Source organism: Lotus japonicus, chromosome 2 (genome assembly GCF_012489685.1).
Source record: "Lotus japonicus ecotype B-129 chromosome 2, LjGifu_v1.2".
Classification (NCBI taxonomy): Eukaryota; Viridiplantae; Streptophyta; class Magnoliopsida; order Fabales; family Fabaceae; genus Lotus; species Lotus japonicus.
In genome coordinates this window covers 82163836-82184705 of record NC_080042.1, presented here as the reverse complement: position 1 = coordinate 82184705, position 20870 = coordinate 82163836, and the positions used below count along the sequence as shown (strand labels likewise).

Below are 20870 nucleotides of genomic sequence, written 5' to 3'. Positions count from 1 at the left end.
TGAGGGAATTTAGAAAATAAAAGAGGGTGTGAGATTAATAAGAGGGGTGTTAAAACTAATGCCCATTAAATAATCAAACCCTTATCGAACAGTGACTCAACACTAGTGGAATTTACTCATCCATTTCTCTTTCCTTTCTTCTTTCTTCCACTAGCAAGTTCCCAACACGTGTAGTCAATTGACGTAAAATACCACTACTGAACAATAATAATTTATCAAAATAAAAAATGCAATAAATAGAATCCAAGAGGCGCAAGAAACGATGCTAGATACCACACTAGCGTTGAGTTGCAGTGACAGTTACAGCATCGTCAACGCCGGAGCGATTCCACCATCTCCGTCGCTGCTCGTCTCTTCCCTTCAACACCACCGTCGTCTTCCGAACAAGCCATTTTCATCATCAGCGATCACTCTCAGGTGCTTTCTTCATTCCTTCGCCGTACCAATTTGCCTTCACTTCTGCAACTGTCACTCGTTCAAATTCCATTCTAGTTCGTTCCTGCATGTTCAATCATCAATCAGATTTCACCCTATGGTAGCTTGAATAGCTTATTCATCAAAATTCACAACGAGATAGAACAATTTCTTCACCTGATTATGAACTTGACTTCATGTCACTGAAATGATGAAATCAAAGTACTTACATGATGATATTTCGTTGTTATTGAATACTGTATTCTTACTATTCTTGTTATTATTCTGAATTTGCATGTTTTTGTTTTCTTGGAGAACAAATGAATTGAACACTTGCATTGGTGTTACTCTGTGCAACTTTTGGCTTGCAGGAAAAATTGGTACTGTGAGAGGGTTATAACCAAAATGGCTAGTAATGAAGGTCAGACAGTGACGAGTGGTAGCGATGTTAGATCAGGGAATATGATTTTTGAGCCAATTTTGTGTGATGGGGTGTTTCGATTCGATTGTTCTGTTAATGATAGAGAGGCAGCATATCCCAGTATTTCTTTTGTCAATAGCAGTGATAGAGAAACGCCCGTCGCTACTGACAAGGTTCCTTCATACAACCCTACTTTTGAGTGCCTGCTAGACCAGCAAGTTGTCGAACTTGAGGTCAGTTACTTTCGTTCTAGCGTTCGATCTTTTGATTGTCATCTTAAAACAAATGTTGGTTGCATTTTAGCTTAATGTTGTTTGCATGCTTGTTTGTTATCTCTTGTCATGGTCTAATTTGGTGCTCATGCCATTTACTGGCTTCAAAAATTTGATTGAATTTGTTTTTGAAGCAGCTACCTATAGGTTCCTCCCTTTATGGAACTGGAGAAGTTAGTGGACAGCTTGAGAGGACAGGCAAAAGAGTGAGTCAATCTTGTGAAATTTTAAGTTTTTCAAAGGATTTTCTGACTATCTATGTACTCACAAGTAATATTTTCTTTTTCAGGTTTTCACATGGAACACGGACGCATGGGGTTATGGTTCTGGAACTACATCCTTATACCAGTCACATCCATGGGTATTAGCTGTTCTTCCAAATGGAGAATCAGTAGGAATTCTTGCTGACACTACAAGGCGCTGTGAGGTGTGGTAACATTTGACTTTATATCATTTATTGAGGTTAACCCTAAAGAGATATCTATGCTTTTATGTTGATCTAATGATCTTGTTTGACGGTCTTTTGTTCTGCTCATGACCAGATTGATTTGAGGAAAGAATCAACAATACGTTTTGTTGCTTCATCCTCATATCCTGTTATTACATTTGGTCCTTTTGCTTCACCCACAGAAGTTTTGATATCTCTATCAAAAGCAATTGGTAATTTTCTAAAAGACGACTTCAATTATAAATAATATAGCTTTATATAAGTAGACTTTATGCAATTCTTTTGTTTGACAAGACTGAAGTCTGTCATCCTCATGGAGAGAGGGTAGTCCATATCATTTGATGAACTCAGTACCCCCCACATGAAATCAGGTTCCATATGCAACATATGTTAATGTGTTATATGTGCACGCAAACATTCTTAATATGTATAATATGCTTTTTTATTAAACTAGGGGTTATTCAAATCCATGTCTAAAATAAAGACATCGTTGATCATATTATTCTTATTTTTTTTATATTCTTCAAATCGAGAAAGCACGCAATGTGAGTTTAGTGAACTATTATCTTCTGTGTAACTAATAACTGCTTTACTGTAATTTATCTGCCGTTCTTTTCTCAGGAACGGTGTTTATGCCCCCAAAATGGTCATTAGGCTATCATCAATGCCGTTGGAGCTATATGTCTGATCAGAAAGTTCTGAAGGTACTTGGTGCTACTCTTACCTTGTCTCTCTCAGTAATTATGACTTTGTGATTAATTAAATTCTTTTATGTAGAAAACATGAGCTGGAGATGCTGAGTATGGCACATTTTCTTCTGATTGCTGTTATTGTTATCATTTTTTTTCACTTTGCTATTATTTGGTTGGCTAAGAATAAAAGGAAATCCTTTTAAGTTCTGCCTGGTATGCCTGTATTATAACATGCAAGATATCACGATACAAATTTACATCATCCTGAATCTTAACTTTCAGTTCTCATACCAGACAAGGGTTTCTGAAAGTTTGATGCATCTCATACCAGATTTATTATATGCTATGTATACACGTTTAGAATACATATTTAGGAGTTCTGTATTACTATCAGATTTTAGTTTAATATATTTTAATTATCTATTGGCTTCTAGTTTTTTTTGCGTGTCTTTTATATTCTCTTGACTTATTAACAATTAAAATTTGCAGGTAGCAGAGACATTCAGGAAAAAGCGCATACCTTGTGACGTGATATGGATGGATATTGATTACATGGATGGTTTTCGTTGTTTTACCTTTGACAAGGCATGTTTTTTTACCTTGTATCAATTTTTTTTTTTGCATAAGATCTTTTTAGCTGTGCACATAAATTGTTTAGTGATATACTGATATGTATATGCAGTCTGTGACTCATTAATTAAAGTGATGTATTGCGTGGTTTGTATAAATTTCTTGTGGTGCCTGACATTAGTTGTGCAACTTGCATTAGTAATTTAGAAAATTCATGGTTAAATTTTTGGTTAGTCATTTTTAATGTCTATACAATTTTTTAATGAAATTATCTTTAGGAGCGTTTTCGAGATCCAAAGTCTTTAGCAAAAGACCTCCACGATAGTGGTTTTAAAGCTATTTGGATGCTTGATCCTGGTATCAAGCAGGAAGAGGGTTATTTTGTATATGACAGTGGTTCTAAAAATGATGTTTGGGTGCAAAAAGCAGATGGAACACCATTTGTTGGTAAGTTGTCTTTGTAGATTCATGCTTCTGTGCTTCTTGCCTTCTCATTCTTTCTTTCCCCTTTGTGAAGCATTAAGCCCATATATCATTCTCAGGGAACGTTTGGCCTGGACCTTGTGTCTTCCCTGACTATACACAGTTAAAAGTTCGTGCATGGTGGGCAAATTTGGTTAAAGATTTCATTCCCAACGGTGTTGATGGTATATGGAATGATATGAATGAACCAGCTATCTTTAAGGTAATTATAATCTCATTGTTTTCTTTTTCTTTCTAATATGAAACAACATATGTTCCAAATCTTACTATTGTGACTATTAATTTGTTCCATTTCTACCTTTTTTACCCCTTTCTTTTCCAGGTTGTGACAAAAACAATGCCTGAGAGCAATGTTCATAGAGGAGATGGTGAACTTGGAGGTTGTCAGAGCCATTCTTTCTATCATAATGTAATATTCTTTGCCCTTAATCATGTTTTTGCAGTCACATGTCATTTTATGATAAACTTGTGGACAGTGCTGACAAGTGGGATCCGGGGCACTTTGCTATATAATAAGATACTGTATTGCATCTTGATTCTGAAGTTAATTTATGAATTTGTACTTGTTTAGTGTTTTTTGTCTTATTCTGCAGTATGGTGTCCTCTGAACTTGTATTATTTGTTATGACTGTTCGATATAGGTGTATGGTATGCTGATGGCAAGGTCAACCTATGAAGGCATGAAACTAGCAAACAAAAATAAGCGTCCTTTTGTTCTCACCAGAGCTGGATTTATTGGCAGCCAAAGATATGCTGCAACATGGAGTGGAGATAATCTTTCAACCTGGGAACATCTTCATATGAGTATCTCCATGGTACTTCAGCTGGTAAGAATCTCATTAGCCTGGATGCTACTTCCCTTGAGCAACATTGTCACTTGATATTGTCTTAGCTTTGTAATCCCCCTTCCTTATGGCATTCTATATAATGCACTTTTCTGGTTCGACTGGACACCTCATATGCCTAGCAGATAGAAGTAGTTATGCCAATTAGTTATTAGCTTAAATTTTTGAAACATTAATTACTCAAATGATTAATGATACCTTTAATTGGTGGTACACTATTGTACGCTCATAAGAAAAAGATGACTGCAAGTAGCATTCGACTACATTAGATAATGTCATGGACCATCCCTTCCCAAGTTTTCTTGAAGTTACAGTTGTGTGCTATTCTTTATGATGCTATTGGAATTGGATCCTATTTTTAAGTTTAATTTTGGGTACTGAATGTTTGGAGTGAGAGCTAGATTGCTTTTTGTAAATATATTCTCCCACTGGTAGCACATGTTTTTTCATAATTGTCGAGTGTGTGGTTCAGTGCCTGAAGAATTAACATATTATGGCCTTGCTACAATATCTTTTTTTTGTTTCAACTTTAAATATAAACTGTAACATTAAGTATACTTTCTATTTTTCATTCTTACTTTACTTTCCTTCTGTTCAGGGACTCAGTGGTCAACCACTTTCAGGTCCTGATATTGGTGGATTTGCTGGAAATGCAACACCAAGACTTTTTGGAAGGTGGATGGGTATAGCTTCCCTGTTTCCCTTTTGCCGAGGGCACTCTGAAGCTGGAACCACCGATCATGAACCCTGGTCTTTTGGGGAAGAGGTCGGTTCATCTTTGACTGTATAAAATCAATCAATCTTGTGGTTTCAACCTTTCATATGTCGGATATTTATGTTAATTCTAAGTTTAAACTGCTTGTTTTTCTTGTATATCTCGTGGACTAAAAATTATGAAGGCTGTATATTGAGCTAAGCATGAGTTTATTTGATAAGCTGTGCACACACTAGGTAAATTTACGCATTAGTTACCCATCAAAACATTTTACAGAAAAAGAAGAAGAAGAAAGAGTACATGTCTTGGATTATTTACTATGTGAACCTGGCACTGCGCATGAAGGCTAATGACAAGTTTTCTCTGATGAGTGAGAGAGGATGAGACAATTACAGTCCTTATAATTCTTTTTTCCTCACTTAATGAAATGATGTTCAGAATTTCAAATTACTTCTATGCTCAAAACCGTGCATCACTAACTTCATCTCTAACTTTTAGTGTGAAGAAGTCTGCCGATTGGCATTGCAGAGACGCTACCGCCTTATCCCACTTATCTACACTCTTTTTTATTTTGCACATACGAAGGGCATTCCAGTGGCAACCCCTACTTTTTTTGCTGGTGGGTTCTTGTTCTATTGGTTTTTTCTTACGGTATTCTATTGGTTGCTTCTTGTGTCTTATTTTTTAGTAAAAATATTTGAACACTATTCATATGCATTACAAATGTTTATTCTTGCTTTTAACAGATACAAAGGATCCTAGGCTGAGGAAACTTGAAAATTCGTTTCTGCTTGGTCCAGTTTTAGTATACGCAAGGTTCTTCTATCTCCTTACTCTGTCTATGTTCAATGTTGATGACACTGCTATTTTGTTAGAGATGCCTTTACAAGCAATAGGCTGGTTTTCCCTGATGCTTCTATGTTTTATGCATTCTAGCTGCAAATTTGATATAGCTTTCAGTTATTGAAAAAGGCGAAATGAAACAAAAAATTACATGCTATTTTTTCTAGTTGTGAATAAAGTTCAATTTTGTTTTGGTAAATATACAATGTTTATCCTTCTTTTTCCTTTTATAAGATAATAAAGTCATTACCAGTATGTGTGCAGAATTGATACTATTTAGCACAAGAGAAATGTATAATAAGTAATCTATCTTTGTTGAGACTTAAGGCACAATATCCATGTTTATGAACATCGATTACTGGTTTTTGCTCTTTTTGTTAGTGTTGTGTTTTTAATTTAAGTTAATTGCACCTTATCTGACACTCTCCAGTTTACATGATAGATGTGTAAATATTCAGAATGAAAACACAATGTTTTCTTTTATTCGTTTGCAATCTGTATTTATTTAATTATGTGTACTTGTTCGCCTTTGGAGCTCAGATGTGTTTTAGGTTGTGGACCTCATGTTTACTTATACTTGAAGTTTGGTAGAAAGCTGTATAACACACCTTTATGTGCAATTTGTGCTGATTTACTGTGTTGTCTGTATCTTGATCAGCACCTTACGCAGTCAGAGGTTGGATAAATTGGAGTTTTCTTTGCCTAGAGGGATATGGTTGGGTTTTGATTTTGGTGATGCACATCCGGTATTTTTTTTCCTGCTCTTTTTAGTTTGCATTTAATTTTAGTCGTATTGTTATTTATTGATTTTCATTTTTTTAAGCTTTCACAAAAAAGGTCTTATTTCATTTATATTTTATTCTGTTTGCATTTCAGGATTTGCCAGCTTTATATTTAAAAGGTGGCTCAATTATTCCTGTAGGGCTTCCTGGTCAGCATGTTGGAGAAGCCAGACCATTGGATGAGTTGACACTTCTTGTGGCCTTAGATGAATACGGTAAGTCTATAACTGATATTTTTTACCATGGTCTCTACTCTTAAGATGAGCATCTTGCTCTTAATTTAATCATTGACAATGACAGGGAAAGCTGAAGGTTCTCTATTTGAGGATGATGGCGATGGATATGAATTCACTCAGGGAAATTATTTATTAACCCATTATGTGGCTCAACGCCGATCATCATCTCTTATTACCGTGAGTGTGCACAAAACTGAAGGATCATGGGAAAGACCTAAACGCCACCTCAATGTTCGATTATTGCTAGGTGGGAATGCAGTGGTATGTGGTTTCTCTGAGACAGGAAACTATGAAGAAGATGAAACTTGTATATAGAAAGAAATTTCAAAAAATTGTGCTTGATTTATTTATTGATCTATCCTTTACTGGGCACTTGATCTTAATATTTACAGTTTAGTTTTGTATGTAGCTTGATACGTGGGGAATGGATGGGGAAGTAGTACAAATAATTTTGCCTTCAGAAGAGGACGTGTTGAACTTGGTATCTTCTTCTGAGAAGCATTGCAAGGAGCAATTGGGTATGTGCTTGCTCAAATTTTTACTTGGTCAGTTTCTGAATATTATTTTGTGGTATTTATGCTTTTTCCCAGTGCGCAGAGCCCCAACGAGGAAGGTGTTAGTGGTTTATCATTGGGTCAAACTTTCACTTTCTTGACCATTCTTTTCTCTGCTGATGCTACATTTTCTCTTGTAGTATAGATGGGTTAAGCATCATATTGGTCCCTATCTTTGTCTCGCCGTCTGATCTAAGTCCCTCGCCGGAAAATTTATTGCATTTGGTCCTCGTCTTTGAAATATTTTTAGGGCTGATCCTCGCCGGAGGGCGGAGCTCCGGCGAGTGATGATTTGGATCGCTGACTGTGTTAGTTATGCTTATGTGGATTTAAAAAAAAAATTAAAATTTTAAAAAAATTACATGTCAGATCATTAATCATATTAACTAAAATTAAATATATTAACAAATCTAAACCTAAATGAATTAACAAAACTAATTTTCCCCAAAATTAACTTCAATTCCCCCAAATTAATTCAAAAAAAAAACACTCCAGAATCATCATCATCATCAAAACACCCCAAAACCAAACTAGATATGAACAATCTTTGACAAATCTGATAAAAATTCTTCCATTTTTTTTTTCTTTTCCATTATCATTTCCCTCTCCTTTTAATCGTCATCATCATTTCAGCATGAGGATTCAAACACAAACTCAATCTCCCAATCTCAAAACTCAGAAACAGAAACTCAACCTCTCAATCATCATGATTTCATACCCAGAAACACAAACTCTGCAACCCAGTACACAACAACACAAAACCCAGAACCAACAAACTCAACCTCCCAATCTCAAAACTCTGCAACCCAGTACACAACAACACAAACCCAGAACACCAACCTCAAACCCCAGCAACATCAACCCCAACCCCAGCAACATCAACCCCAACCCCCTCCTTCCTCCCACGCTCCCCAACCCTCACCCAACCTCACCCTCACCCTCACCTTCACCCTCACCCACATGCAACCTGCAACATCCCGGCCTCACCCTCACCCTCACCCACCTGCAACCTGCAACCTCACCCTCACCCTCAAACCCCCAACCCGCAGCCTCACCTTCACCCTCACCCACGGCCTCACCCAACCTCAACCCTCACCCTCACCCTCACCTTCACCCACTTGCAACCTCACCCTCACCCTCAAACCCCCAACCCGCAGCCTCACCCTCACCCTCAAACCCCCAACCCGCAACCTCACCTTCACCCTCACCCACGGTCTCACCCAACCTCAACCCTCACCCTCACCCTCACCTTCACCCACTTGCAACCTCACCCTCACCCCAAACCCCAAACCATGAAAAAGAGAAAGAGAGAAAGAGAGAAAGAGGAGATCCTTTGGTGATGAAGAAGATCTGAGGGAACGACCCAGATTGAGGGAAGACGATCTGCACCAGATCTTCCCGTTGAAGACGAACGAGAGAGCGATGAGGGCAGGTTCGAGGGAGAGCTCCTCGTCGACGAGGCTCATGGTGCGTTTGGACGGAGATCGAGAGTTTGGGGGAAAATATTTGAGGGCTCTGCCTTGGAGATCGAGAGTTTAGGGAAAAAAATTTGAGGGCTTTGCCTTGGAGATGGAGAGTTTAGAAGCAGTGATCGGTGGTGGTGGTCGGTTCTTCGAGGATCGGTGGTGGTGGTTGATTGCGTCGGTGATGTTGATGATGATAACAAGAAGAAGCTGAAAATGTGATGCTGATGATGATAATGATAACTGGGAAGTTGGTAAGGGATTAGAACCTAATTTGATAGGGAATTTGGGGAATTTATTTTTAATAATTAATTTAGGGTTAGTTTTTTTAATTAGTTTTCTTTTTGTTAGTTAAATTAAGATTTCTGATGTGTATTTTATTTTATTTTTTTTCATTATTTTTTTATTCCACATCATCTCATTAAGCCTAGTCAGCGTGCCATTTAAGCACTCGCCGGAGCTCCGCCCTCCGGCGAGGATCCGCCCCAAAAATATTTCAAAGACGAGGACCAAATGCAATAAAGTTTCCGGCGAGGGACTTAGATCAGACGGTGAGACAAAGACAGGGACCAATATGATGCTTAACCCTAGTATAGATTTAGTGTTTTATAGTATGTTTGTCTCTTGCAAACTATATTATACGACGTTGATTGGAGATAATTCTTGGTTTGGGTATTCACCTTTCTTTTTAGATGCTATTCTTTCCATATTTTTATCTGTTCTGTTGGTTCTTTTCCCTCTTTTATCATTCTGCATATTATGTTGCACTTTACTTCTGAATTGTATCTAACCGCATGCAAGCAGCCTAAAAATGCCAATTCTTTATGATATTCTACCTTTTTCTTAATGTTTTGCAGAAAAAGCAATTCAAATTCCTGATGTAGAAGAGGTCTCTGGACCCAAAGGAATAGAGCTTTCAAGAACTCCCATAGAACTGAAAAGTAGTGAGTGGATTCTTAAAGTGGTTCCTTGGATTGGAGGTAGAATCATCTCCATGATACACACTCCTTCAGGTAAATTGATTGTTCATTAGTCATTTATTTAATCTTATCCGAAATGTTTGGAGACATACAAGAATCTTGGTTGGATTTAGTTCCTGAGAATGCCATTTCTTCATAATAAAATAAAATAATAAATTCACGTTTTGTGCACGATCCAGCAGTTAAGCATTTAGAATATTTCTTTCCTCACAGTTAGAAGGAACTTGTTTATAATATACTCAATTACTGAGACTGGAAGTGTTGTTAGTTGTGACAAAAAGTATAAAATTCCTTTTACTCTCCCCATTACTTCTTTGTGGTTTCATTTAATCGTTGTAGTTCTCTGATCCATATAGTTCTAGACTCTAGGAATAAGGACTTAGTCCAGAAGTTTTATAGCAATAAAAGCAAGAACTACATGCATTATATTGTTCATGATCAACAATAAATTTCCAGGAACACAGTGGCTCCATAGCAGGATTGATATCAGCGGGTATGAGGAGTACAGTGGTACAGAGTATCGTTCAGCTGGGTGTTCCGAAGAATACTCTGTCATTGAGTAAGTTTCCCTTGTATTACACTGCTTCTTTGGGGTGTCTTTTTTGTTGAAGAGCCACCAAAGGCCACTTTGATTCTTGTATATACTTTTATTTGTTTGCATGTTCTTGTATTCAACATGTCTGGCAATTTTTTCCCTTGCAGTCGAGAACTTGAGCATGCAGGAGAGGAGGAATCTGTGCTATTAGAGGGTGACATTGGTGGAGGATTGGTTCTTCAACGGAAGATCTATTTTCCGGAGAATGCTGCAAATGTCATCCAGATAGACTCTAACATAATAGCCCACAGCGTTGGAGCTGGTTCTGGAGGGTTCTCAAGGTTTGGTCGTCTTATCTTTATGATATTATTAAGTTAAATTTATCTTAGGGGCATCTCCCATCCTTGCGGTTGGTTTACTGTTGGATGTGGTTAATAAAGTGATTGGCCCTGCTCATGCTTACCAATAGCTTTTCCACGTGTTCCGAACATCCTTGTGACATTTTGAGATGTTTGGCTGGCAAGCCCAAAAATTGGTTGATACAAAAAAAAAATCTGCTAAAATTTAACATGTATTTACTTTTCTAAAATTACAGATTTTACAATTTGGTTGTCACAACTCACATACAAAATCAAATATTTTTAAAATACAATTTTTTTTTTAAATTCCACACCAAATTAAATTTACTTAACCATATCTAAGCAAGTTCTTTCAAAATTAGGGGGAATTTCCATATAACTCAATCTATCAAAATGAATACTTCCCAAATTTATTTTACTCATAATTAAGGATATATCCTCATTCAAAACCACTTGCTCTAAAGATTGGTAGAGCCAATTAGAAGACTGTATTTTTTTTTGAAGATGTATTTGATTTGGATGACAAATTGTGTGTCTATCAGTCATCACTATATTGTGCGTGAAGATTCTAGTGGAGAGTTTGAGACTCTAATGAACCCACTTAAATATTTTTTTAGTGACATTTCTTCTATTCTTCCTTATGTGTCTGCAGGTTGGTCTGCTTAAGAGTTCACCCAACATTCTGTCTTTTGCACCCCGCGGACTCTTTTATCTCGTTCACTTCAATTGATGGATCAACGCATGAAGTCTTTCCTGATGGTGGGGAGCAAATCTTTGAAGGGAGCCTTATTCCTAATGGTAATGGCCTTTTTATCCTTTTCCTAGTTCCTCACTAATACAAAATGTTGGATTTTCTACTGAGATGAATAATTGAATAAGCATGCTAAAATCATGATAGAGGGCCAAAAAATGTCTTGTATATTTCGAAAATGCCTTCTTACGCTATGTTCACTATACTTGAAACATGCCAAAGCATAGATTCACGTCACTATCTTTTGCTAAATTTAAATTAATGATAAGAATTGCGGTTCCGAGAGTCCAACATTGTAAACTAAATGGTCAAAGAGACACTGCCAAAGTGTCACTCAACCTATAAGTATTATCTATCAAATTAGGGCAAAGTAATAGTTCATGTGTCGACAAGAAGTATTCAATCCATACATGTATATAGAAAAAGACAACTCATCCAGTAAGTTGACTAACATGCTTTTACTCCACATCCCATCTTTCTGTACTGTCCTCCACAAACAAAATACAAAAGAAGAATAAACGGTACATGCACCATTCATTATATAAAATCAATGTTCTTATGATCTTATTAGTGGAGTCTAACAAGTAAGGTTTTTTGTTAACTATTTTTGTATAGTCGTAGTATAGTTTCTATGTCATTGTTAGTCATCTGACTCTGGATAGCACAAAATAGTTCTTCATAAAATATTTGCCTTAATTTCATTTCAGGTGAGTGGAGGCTTATTGATAAATGTCTTGGCTTTGCACTGGTCAATCGATTTAATGTTACTGAGGTATTCAAGTGTCTTGTTCACTGGGATTGTGGCACTGTCAACTTGGAGCTTTGGTCCGAAAGCAGGCCCGTCTCAAAGGAATCCCCACTTCGAATTTCCCATCAATATGAGGTTATGAGAATTGAGTAATCGCTTAATTGGTCATTACTCAAAGTATTGGAATTTTAGAATTGGCAGAACAGTGTTATAGATTCTTTTGTTTGCATATGATAATTCCCAGACAATTGTACTAAATTGTGGTCTAGTATGCCTTGTCGAATTCAAACGAAGGAAAAGCATCCATGTACTGTAATCAATATCAAACTATCAATCCATATCGCACTACAAGGTATGCTCTTTGCCAGGAAATTCGCTGCAACCTGCAAATGTTAACTATGAACAAGTTAAGAAAATATGGAACATTTTTGAATATACTAAACTAAAATCTGACAGCAATGCAGAACTCCTATAATATGGATCGTGTAGGAATTCAGGTATGAATTATGTCAGAATTTTGGAAACCCATGTTTAGTATGAGAGCTGAAAGTTATTCAAGATTCAAGATTCTGTGAGGATTCAGAGCTGACTAATTCATATGCAAAAGTAATATTGCATTTCCTTTTTTTAATAAACTCATGGATGCCATGTCCTTCCATTTACCACATGAATCGATCTGTCTTTTAAAGTATAGTATCCCTAATATCCCTAATATCCCTAACTTCTGAATGAGCTTTGTCAACACAACACACATATTAGTATTAAAACTAGTATAGGTAATACATATAGTATTAAGAAGAAAATAATCTTAGCAAGGACACCCAAAAGACTACATATATGATATATACATCCACCTCAACATATGGGTCTATGAGATATCACGTAGCTCAACTTTAAACCTTTGAGACCTAATCTTTCACAGTACAACACCCAAAGTCCAAAACAATAACGGATTGGACTCTAATGATAACCAATAGGAGCAGAAGCCTCTCTTAACTCTCGTCCTAGATCAGCTAAAACTCTTCCTAACTACTCCTCTGCTAGGGCACAACTTGGTGTACAGCGCCGTCAACCCCCTTTGGGGGTCTCCTCCCCCATTGGGGGGTTTTCTCCTCCACCATGGAGGCTTTCCTTCTGCTTTTTAGAGCTTCCTTCCCACATTAGGTAGGTTCCTTCCCACATCAGGTGGGTTTCTTCCACATTAGGTGGATTTCTTACCCAAATAAGTGGGTTTTGTTTCTTCCAAATCCGCCTCATTTGCCTCCACCGCCAAATCCGCCACCACCTTCAACCACCGGGTGTCAAAGCTCCAGATCTAGAGCGTTCATGTCTTTTTCAAAGGAACCAGGTCTCTGGTTTAGCCTCAATGGTCCAGAAGCTCGACCTGCCGTGTTGCTCTGCTGTAACCTGTGCCTGAGGCCATCTTCTTCTCCGTCCCTTTCTGGTGGCACCTTAGGTTGCTAGAGGTGACCTTGAGTTGAATCTGTTTTGTAAGGAAAGTAGGTTGGATCTGTGCTCCACTGTTTCGTGGTAACAGTTCCGATTCCCACCTTTAGCTCCGGCCACAGTACCAACGCTGGTTCTCCACTCTGTTGGTTTCCTCCACTATGTTGGTTTCGCTCACGGCACAATGATCTCTGGCATTCCTTCTGGGCTTCTCTTACCTACTTCATCCTTCGCCCCCTTCAGCTTTTGCTGCTGCTGTGTTTTTGGAATCGTCAGAAGTTTCCCTCATCGCCTTGTTCTCAGAGCTGTGAAATGACCCCTTTTGTTGCCGCTGAAGCCACGCCGTAGGCTTCCTTTTCATCGGCACGCTACTAATCCGGCAGAGTCGGGTTGTAGGTTTGGGAGCGCTGGTTAAAGTTGTTCATATCTTCTCCGCTCAGAAGTCATATGGCGCTTTGTTAATTTGGGTTTTGAGGGGCTTTTGTTTGTCTCAAGGGTTTTTACATCATGTTCAATGCTGATTGTTTCAGCTGAGTAGGCATGCTTGCTCTTTATTTTCTTATGATTGTGTGCATTGTGGTAGCTCTCAGAGATTTACTCTCGCATGTTGTAAGTGTCGTTTGACAACCTTTTGAGTTTTATTCCATACACCTTTGTCCAAAAAAAAAAAAAAACTCTCATCCTTGGTTGTGTATACCCTGCAGTAGTTCATTACAGTTAAATACCATAAGTATTCTTGACTCATACAACATAACGTAATGAAGAACTTCTTTAATTTTAGTTCAATAGAAGGATATAACTATGAAACTTACCGATGCAAAGTGGTTGACATCGCGATGATGTGCTTCATTAGCTCTCACAACCATGACAGCATCCCTTAAAGTTGAGTTTGGTGGCAGCTGCTAGTAGTCTAAGGCAATGGCTGGAGCTGGGGCATTTTCAATCTTTCCTTTGTCCATCTCCTTCAGGAACTCTGTGTAGGAGTTATCGCCTCTTCCTCAAGGTGACCAACCTCACGGTGGGCGAATTTAGGTGAGAGCAAATAGCCTAAGAAATATGTATTGAAGAAAACTTGGAAGGCTATCAAAAGATCATGTGATTGATAATTTTAATTAAAAGAGAAAAAATTATGTTTCAATACCAGGAAAAACGGGATTTGTATGTTAGATAAATTTAAAGCAAAACAAACGCTTCCCATTTGTTTATTTCAAAAAAAAAATCAAAAAAAAAACAAAAAAAAAAGAAAGGAGAAAGGAGAAGAAGCATATATCCATGAATTAGTGGTGAGGTTATATACATATACATATAAATACCGCAAAAATATATGCCTTGCTCTTTTGTTTAGGTTGGCATTAAAAAAATAATCCCACCAGGAGATTTTTAAATATTTTTCTTTTAAAGGCTGTGCTTAAATATAAAATTAGACAATACATAGTTGCAACGTTTACCTGCAATTTGTGGTTTATGTCCATACCTGTAGAAGTATTTTAACAGGGTGAGTTTGGATATATTTGTACCTACTTTTACTTTCATTATATTTCATTCATTCTTTTTCCTAGCTATGTCTTTATTTTTTCTTATCAAACCATCCATCACATTCACATTTCTTATTTCACACTCTTCTATTCCTATCTCTTGTGAAATTTTGATGTCTTTGTATTATTCTCCTAACAAGATATACGTTTCTGCGTTTTTTATATATAAAAAACAACTAGCTAGGTGTCTAGCTACTTGCGTGTGTAAATATTATACTATTTGTTTACATATTATATTTACAGAATATAATACACATACTATTTTTATAGATTACTAAAATATTTCTGGCCAACATCAACATGTATTCATGTAACCCACTAAGAAAGTCACAGTCCTTATAATAGAAAACTAAAAAAGTCACAGTAATTATTTAGTTTTAACTTCTTTCACTCTTATAGAAAATCATATATTGTTAGTTTTGGAATTATGTGTATGGGCGAGACATATATCAAGTGAAAGTAAGAAAGGTAAATATTCATTCAAAAAAAAAAGAAAGGTAAATATTAACAGTAAATTTAATTTAGCCATGAAAAGTAGAAATTTAAAATAAAAAATCATAAAACTTTTTAAAAGACCATGCAGCTTTCTATGATCATTTCATAAATTTTAATCTTGATTATCACAAGAATTCCCATTCATGATTGGTCTTTGGGAGGAAGTGGACTGGTTAAATATATATCTGTAATTCATACAGAGCATGCTATAATATTATGTATGCAAAATGGTCAATTCTTATGACTTTCTACACTGTACCCTACAAATAACTTTTACTTTACCTTTTTATTCAGAATAAGGAGCATGTAAAGGAACAGAGGAATGTCTACCTTGTCTACATTCCAGAAACAAACATATTTGCATACTTTTAGCAAAGCTTTCAAGAGGTACGCCAACCCTTATTTTTAGTTAGGATAATGACAAATAACAATAAAGTTAAATATGTCAAACATACGAAGTTACGTGATTGGTTAGTTTTAACCTATTAAGCAATCTTGGAAGCAATTGCGTAGTTTCTAACACGTTTAGGTTTCCATATTTAGTGTAGCAATTGCCTAGTTATCCTCGTGATGAATTAAAGGAGGAAAATGACACCTGGGAAGTGATTAGAGAAGATTGGTAGCTTTTTAGAATATTCACTCTCCAAGATGTTCCTCAATATCTGTAGAAAATTGAAAGACAAACCAAGTTTTCAGCTGAATTACATTTGGTCTTATGATGATTAAAATATGACATGAGATTGATTCCAAACACTTCATCCTAACTAACAATTCACCTCAATTTTGCTTCCAAACTTACTTCAAAGAAGCAAAAGAGCAATAGGAGCCTGCAGCATAGTAGTAGTAGCACCTTGCAACATATTGGTCAAAGAGTCCTGTCTTTGTGAAAACAACATCAAGTTCTTCCTCAAAGAAGACTCTTCGACCTCAACAGGTGGTTCTCAGAAGCAGAATATCTAGTTTTTTCATAGTAGGTTTTCCTGTGAAACCTACACAATTAGTAACATTTAAATCTAATGGTTATATAGAAGAAAAAAATTCTGTCATTGCCACATCTATGATAGATTTAAACTTAAAAATTCTTTTTGCTCATTGATGAATCCAATACCTCTCTAAAAATGAAATAGCAGCATTCCTCAGATGATGTATAAATTCCATATCAGTGAAATTGAAGGAATCGCGAATGAAAAGAATGAGTCAATGAAGCTCTCTGAGATATATCATATATCTCTACTTGCACCCTCAAGAGTGTGCAGTAGAATTAAGGAGTCCACAGTATATACATTAGCACCATTAGACAAAACCATAAAAACTTTTAGTCACCAGAGTTTATTAAATTTGTAGCCAAAATTACTTCAGAGTTTGAGTCTTAAAACTTCCATATTAATCCAACACCAAAACAGGCCAACATGTTGAACTTTAGTGATAACCAATTGGAGCAGGAGCATCTCTCAACTCTCGTCCTTGGAGGATTATGTCCTGCACATTCATTACATTAAAATACCATCAGTATTATTGAATCATACAACATATCACATGAAGCACTTTTTTTTGGGGCCGGTTTTGGAACTTATCTACTAGAAAAATCACGAGATAAGCTTCAATAAGGGTCCTTTGGTATGCATTCAAAGGGGATTTTAGTTTAATAGGAGGATATAACTGTGAAACTTACCGATGCAAAGTGGTTGACATCACGATGATGTGCCTCATCAGCTCTCACAACCATGACAACATCCCTTAAAGTTGCGTTTTGTGGAAGCTGCCAATAGTCTATGGCAATGGCTGGAGCTGGAACATTTTCTATTTTACCACTGTCTAGCTCCTTCAAGAACTCAGTGTAGGAGTGGATAGCCTCTTCCTCAAGGTAACCAACCACGCGGTGCGCAAATTTAGGTGAGACCAAATAGCCAAAGAAGTATGCATTGAAGAAAACTCCTTGGACAGTTATCACAAGAGCACGCTCATACCACTTGGGATCTGACACTTCCATGAAGGTCATCAGATGCATACGCTCATTTTCTGCTTCTTCCAGGAGTGCTTTGATCCATCCACCACTGTGCTCGAATCGCCGCAGCGATTTCAGGTGGAGCAGCATGCCTGCTACCATGCCTGGCACAGCTGCCACTGTCTCCAGCATCATTGCTCGGCATCCATACCTTCTCTGTTACATTTTCATACAATATGATTAAGAAGTTACATCAAATTCAAAATACAAAACTCATCAAGGGGCAACAAATACTTAATAGTTAATACTACAATGAAAGTGAGTTTCCCTTCAAGATTGAGCGTGAAAAATGTTGGGAAAGACCTTCCACACGTATATTTATAACATGATCTTGATTGTTTATGCTTTCATAAAGAAATAAAGGCAAGGTTAAGTTTCAGGATTCAATTCCTTTCATTGATTTAGAATGAGAAAAAGAAGTTGCAATTAACTACACTATAATACACCCCTTTAGTAAACTCACTTTCAAACGCTCTCTATTTTATTAGTTGAAATTAATGTGCACTCAAATTTGATGGGATTCACATACGTTAAACGAGTATTGGAAATAGAGTTGAAGGGTGTAATTTCATTGTTGAGAAAAATGTTATGTTATTGAATAGTAGTTGTAGCAAGTGGATTTAAAAAAATTAAAATACTAGCAATCATAATCTTGTTCATGGGCCTAATCAAACCACATGCCAAACCAGCCAAGCATCACATGAATCATGTATGATTGACTTTAAGGCAAAAAACAAAAGAAAACTGAAAAGATGGCCGAACACAAAAGTAACTTGAGGGTTTGTGTAATTTTTTTATTATAATAATTAATATGAAGCAATTTTTTTGTTTGTAGGATATATAGGTTTTTGTTTTTTGATAAATTATTACATATGAAGTACAATAGTGGAGATTAAAAGTACCTTTCAAGTCCAGTATTATGTTTTTTTTATTCAATACTATAATATACCGGCTACAACTCATTATTATATTCTTTCCAATATTTAAAATTAGATAACCTGTGTTTGGCACACGCCTCTGCAATAGTTCCTATAGTGTCAAATGCACAAAATCCAGCATAATGAACAATGATTTTTATTTAATCATGACTAATGAGTAATGCCTTGAGAGCATACAAATTGTGTCATGAATTATTAAAAAATTATTTAGTACTAATGTTTTTATATATGTATATAATTCATACAACTAATATTGCAATAAAAAATAATATATAAAAAAGATTATAAAAAAATACCAAAAAGGCAGGAGTAAATCAAATCCACAATTTTATATTATAAATCACACAAATTTGCAATTAAATATGCACCATATATTAATGAAAAAGAATTGAAATTATGAAGAATGGCATTGAAAATTTGAAAGAATTGCTACCTGGAAAAACAAATCAGTGGGGTATCTGAGGCTCTTGACAGTCCAATAGGCCAGCTTGTCCATAAACGTCTTTGTTGGGTGATGCTTTTCCAGATCAATTGACACATCTGCTTTGTAAGTTTCCCATGGCTACAAACAAACAAATCAAATCCATTCATTATTATTTTCCCGAGAAAATTCTAAATTTTCTTTTCCTCCAAGAAAGAGGGAAAGAAAATAAAAAGAAACAAGAAACATAAACCCATACCCTGAAGCAATTCCATTTCCACTCTGTACCATCCTGTTTGGTAACCTTAGAAGTTTGAATCCCCCAGTAACTCATAACCCCCTTTTCATCTTTCTTCCCACCAGCACTGTGCTGAGGAGAAGGTTCAACCTCCTTCTCTGCCATAGCGGTGGAGAAACTCCTCAAACCACCACCATACATGGAAGAAGCAGAAGCAGGTGCTCTAACCCAAGAACCCTTCGCCGCCAACAGCGCAGTGTTCACAACCCCACGCCTCATCATCATCATAGCAATGTTCCAGCAACGTTGTAAACCAGAGAGAAAATATAAGAGCGTTTGTTTCCTGAGAAAATGAGAAAGAAAATTTGCAGAGAAAAAAACAGGTTGTGTTTGGTTGTAACAGACAGGGTTTAAGAAAAGGGTCTTTATATATATTTTTGCATTGCGTGTTTAGGTTGGCATGTAACGATTGATTCTGCGATTTTTTATTTTATTCGTTTCTAATTTATAATCTTTTCTATTTGTTACTATATTTAGAATATTTGATTTTTTTTTAGTAATCAAAATCAAAGTTGTATTCTACATCTTTATATTATTATTTGATTCAGGTAAATTATAATTTTGTGGCAAATTGTAGTAATGTAATACTATATATCAAGTTGGGATCACTTTGTTAATAATTTATGAATGAATTAGTATGAATTAATGGGGTGCAATAATGGTATTTAATTTCTTGGAGAACAAGTAGATTGGATTTTCGTGTTCTCCAAGTCAGGAACTCTCTCTGGTCCACGTACAGCGAATGGTCTAGAAAAATAGTAGTACATCTTTTTGCAACCGACTTCAAAAATAGTACATACACGTACTTACGACATGATTTTACTATATATATTTTAGTTTTATGGTAAGTTGGTAACATATTTTATTCTGATTTTATTTTATAAAAAAATAAATAAGAAATATTTCAGTCTAAAATAAACGCTTAACAAATTATTTCGAGAAGTTTATCTAGCTTAGTTGTTTAATTATGGGTGGTGCTATTCGGGGCCGGCTTGTGAATGGGTTGCTGGGTTCATGGCGGGTGAGGGTGGAGGTGATTCCTTTGTGGCGGAGATGGCAGCCTTGAGGTTGGGTCTTTCTTTGCTTTGGGACTCTGGTGTTCGCAGTGCTATTTGTGAGGTGGATTGCCTGGAGCTAGTTGAGGTTTTGCGTGATAACTCATTTCACTACCATGCACTAGCTAGCGGTCTCATGGATATCTACAGCATGTTGCACCGTCAGTGGTGTGTGGAGCTCATCAAACACATTCCTCGAAGTTCTAATGATGTGGCCGATTGCTTGGCCGACTTAGGTAGTTCTCGTCAATGTGTCTTCCTTAATTAGATTAGAGGACCCTCTCACCAGCTTGATCCCTTTTTTGCTAGGGATCTGTTAGCCCTTTAGTCGCTTTTCTTTTGCTTTTAATTTTACGATGTACAAAAAAAAAAGAGACATATGAATAGTTTTGTATTATTATTTCTAACATGTGCCAGAGTTTGTTTGATTTTAAAACATTGACAATGCACAAGCTCACATAACCATATGTTGTAATTCACGCATGAGTGCGAAAGTGATTGAATTCCAGACCGCTTGGTTATAGAGTAAAACAAAATTATACTCATCGCAAATATAAGTTGGCTTT

The 20870-nt window shown here is 36.4% G+C and overlaps 2 protein-coding genes across 11 annotated transcripts; one reads left to right on the top strand and one right to left on the bottom strand.

Moving 5' to 3' along the window:
- The first annotated feature begins 222 nt into the window (after positions 1-222).
- On the top strand, positions 223-12483 carry LOC130740258 (uncharacterized). The gene is made up of 23 exons (XM_057592788.1): positions 223-417; positions 786-1068; positions 1245-1313; positions 1397-1534; positions 1650-1767; positions 2177-2259; positions 2737-2832; positions 3096-3264; positions 3360-3502; positions 3623-3709; positions 3942-4127; positions 4744-4911; positions 5359-5479; positions 5607-5676; positions 6362-6449; positions 6580-6700; positions 6786-6982; positions 7131-7239; positions 9596-9751; positions 10175-10277; positions 10421-10594; positions 11265-11410; positions 12071-12483. Exons 1-23 carry the CDS (start codon positions 263-265, stop codon positions 12262-12264), a joined length of 3174 nt encoding a protein of 1057 aa, XP_057448771.1. The 5' UTR covers positions 223-262; the 3' UTR covers positions 12265-12483.
- Positions 12484-12917: 434 nt separating this feature from the next.
- Positions 12918-19610, bottom strand: LOC130740259 (ubiquinol oxidase 1, mitochondrial-like). 10 transcript variants are annotated; one of them, XM_057592796.1, is made up of 9 exons: positions 19211-19610; positions 18964-19092; positions 17260-17748; positions 16696-17066; positions 16364-16576; positions 16183-16249; positions 15006-15031; positions 14370-14604; positions 12918-14255 (listed from the first exon to the last, which is right to left on the bottom strand). In XM_057592796.1, exons 1-4 carry the CDS (start codon positions 19475-19477, stop codon positions 17007-17009), a joined length of 945 nt encoding a protein of 314 aa, XP_057448779.1. In that variant the 5' UTR covers positions 19478-19610; the 3' UTR covers positions 12918-14255; positions 14370-14604; positions 15006-15031; positions 16183-16249; positions 16364-16576; positions 16696-17006. The 10 variants fall into 10 exon arrangements, with proteins under 10 accessions (XP_057448779.1, XP_057448778.1, XP_057448776.1 ...); XM_057592795.1 differs by having other exon boundaries at positions 16387-16576; XM_057592793.1 differs by having other exon boundaries at positions 14370-15031.
- Positions 19611-20870: the final 1260 nt, after the last annotated feature.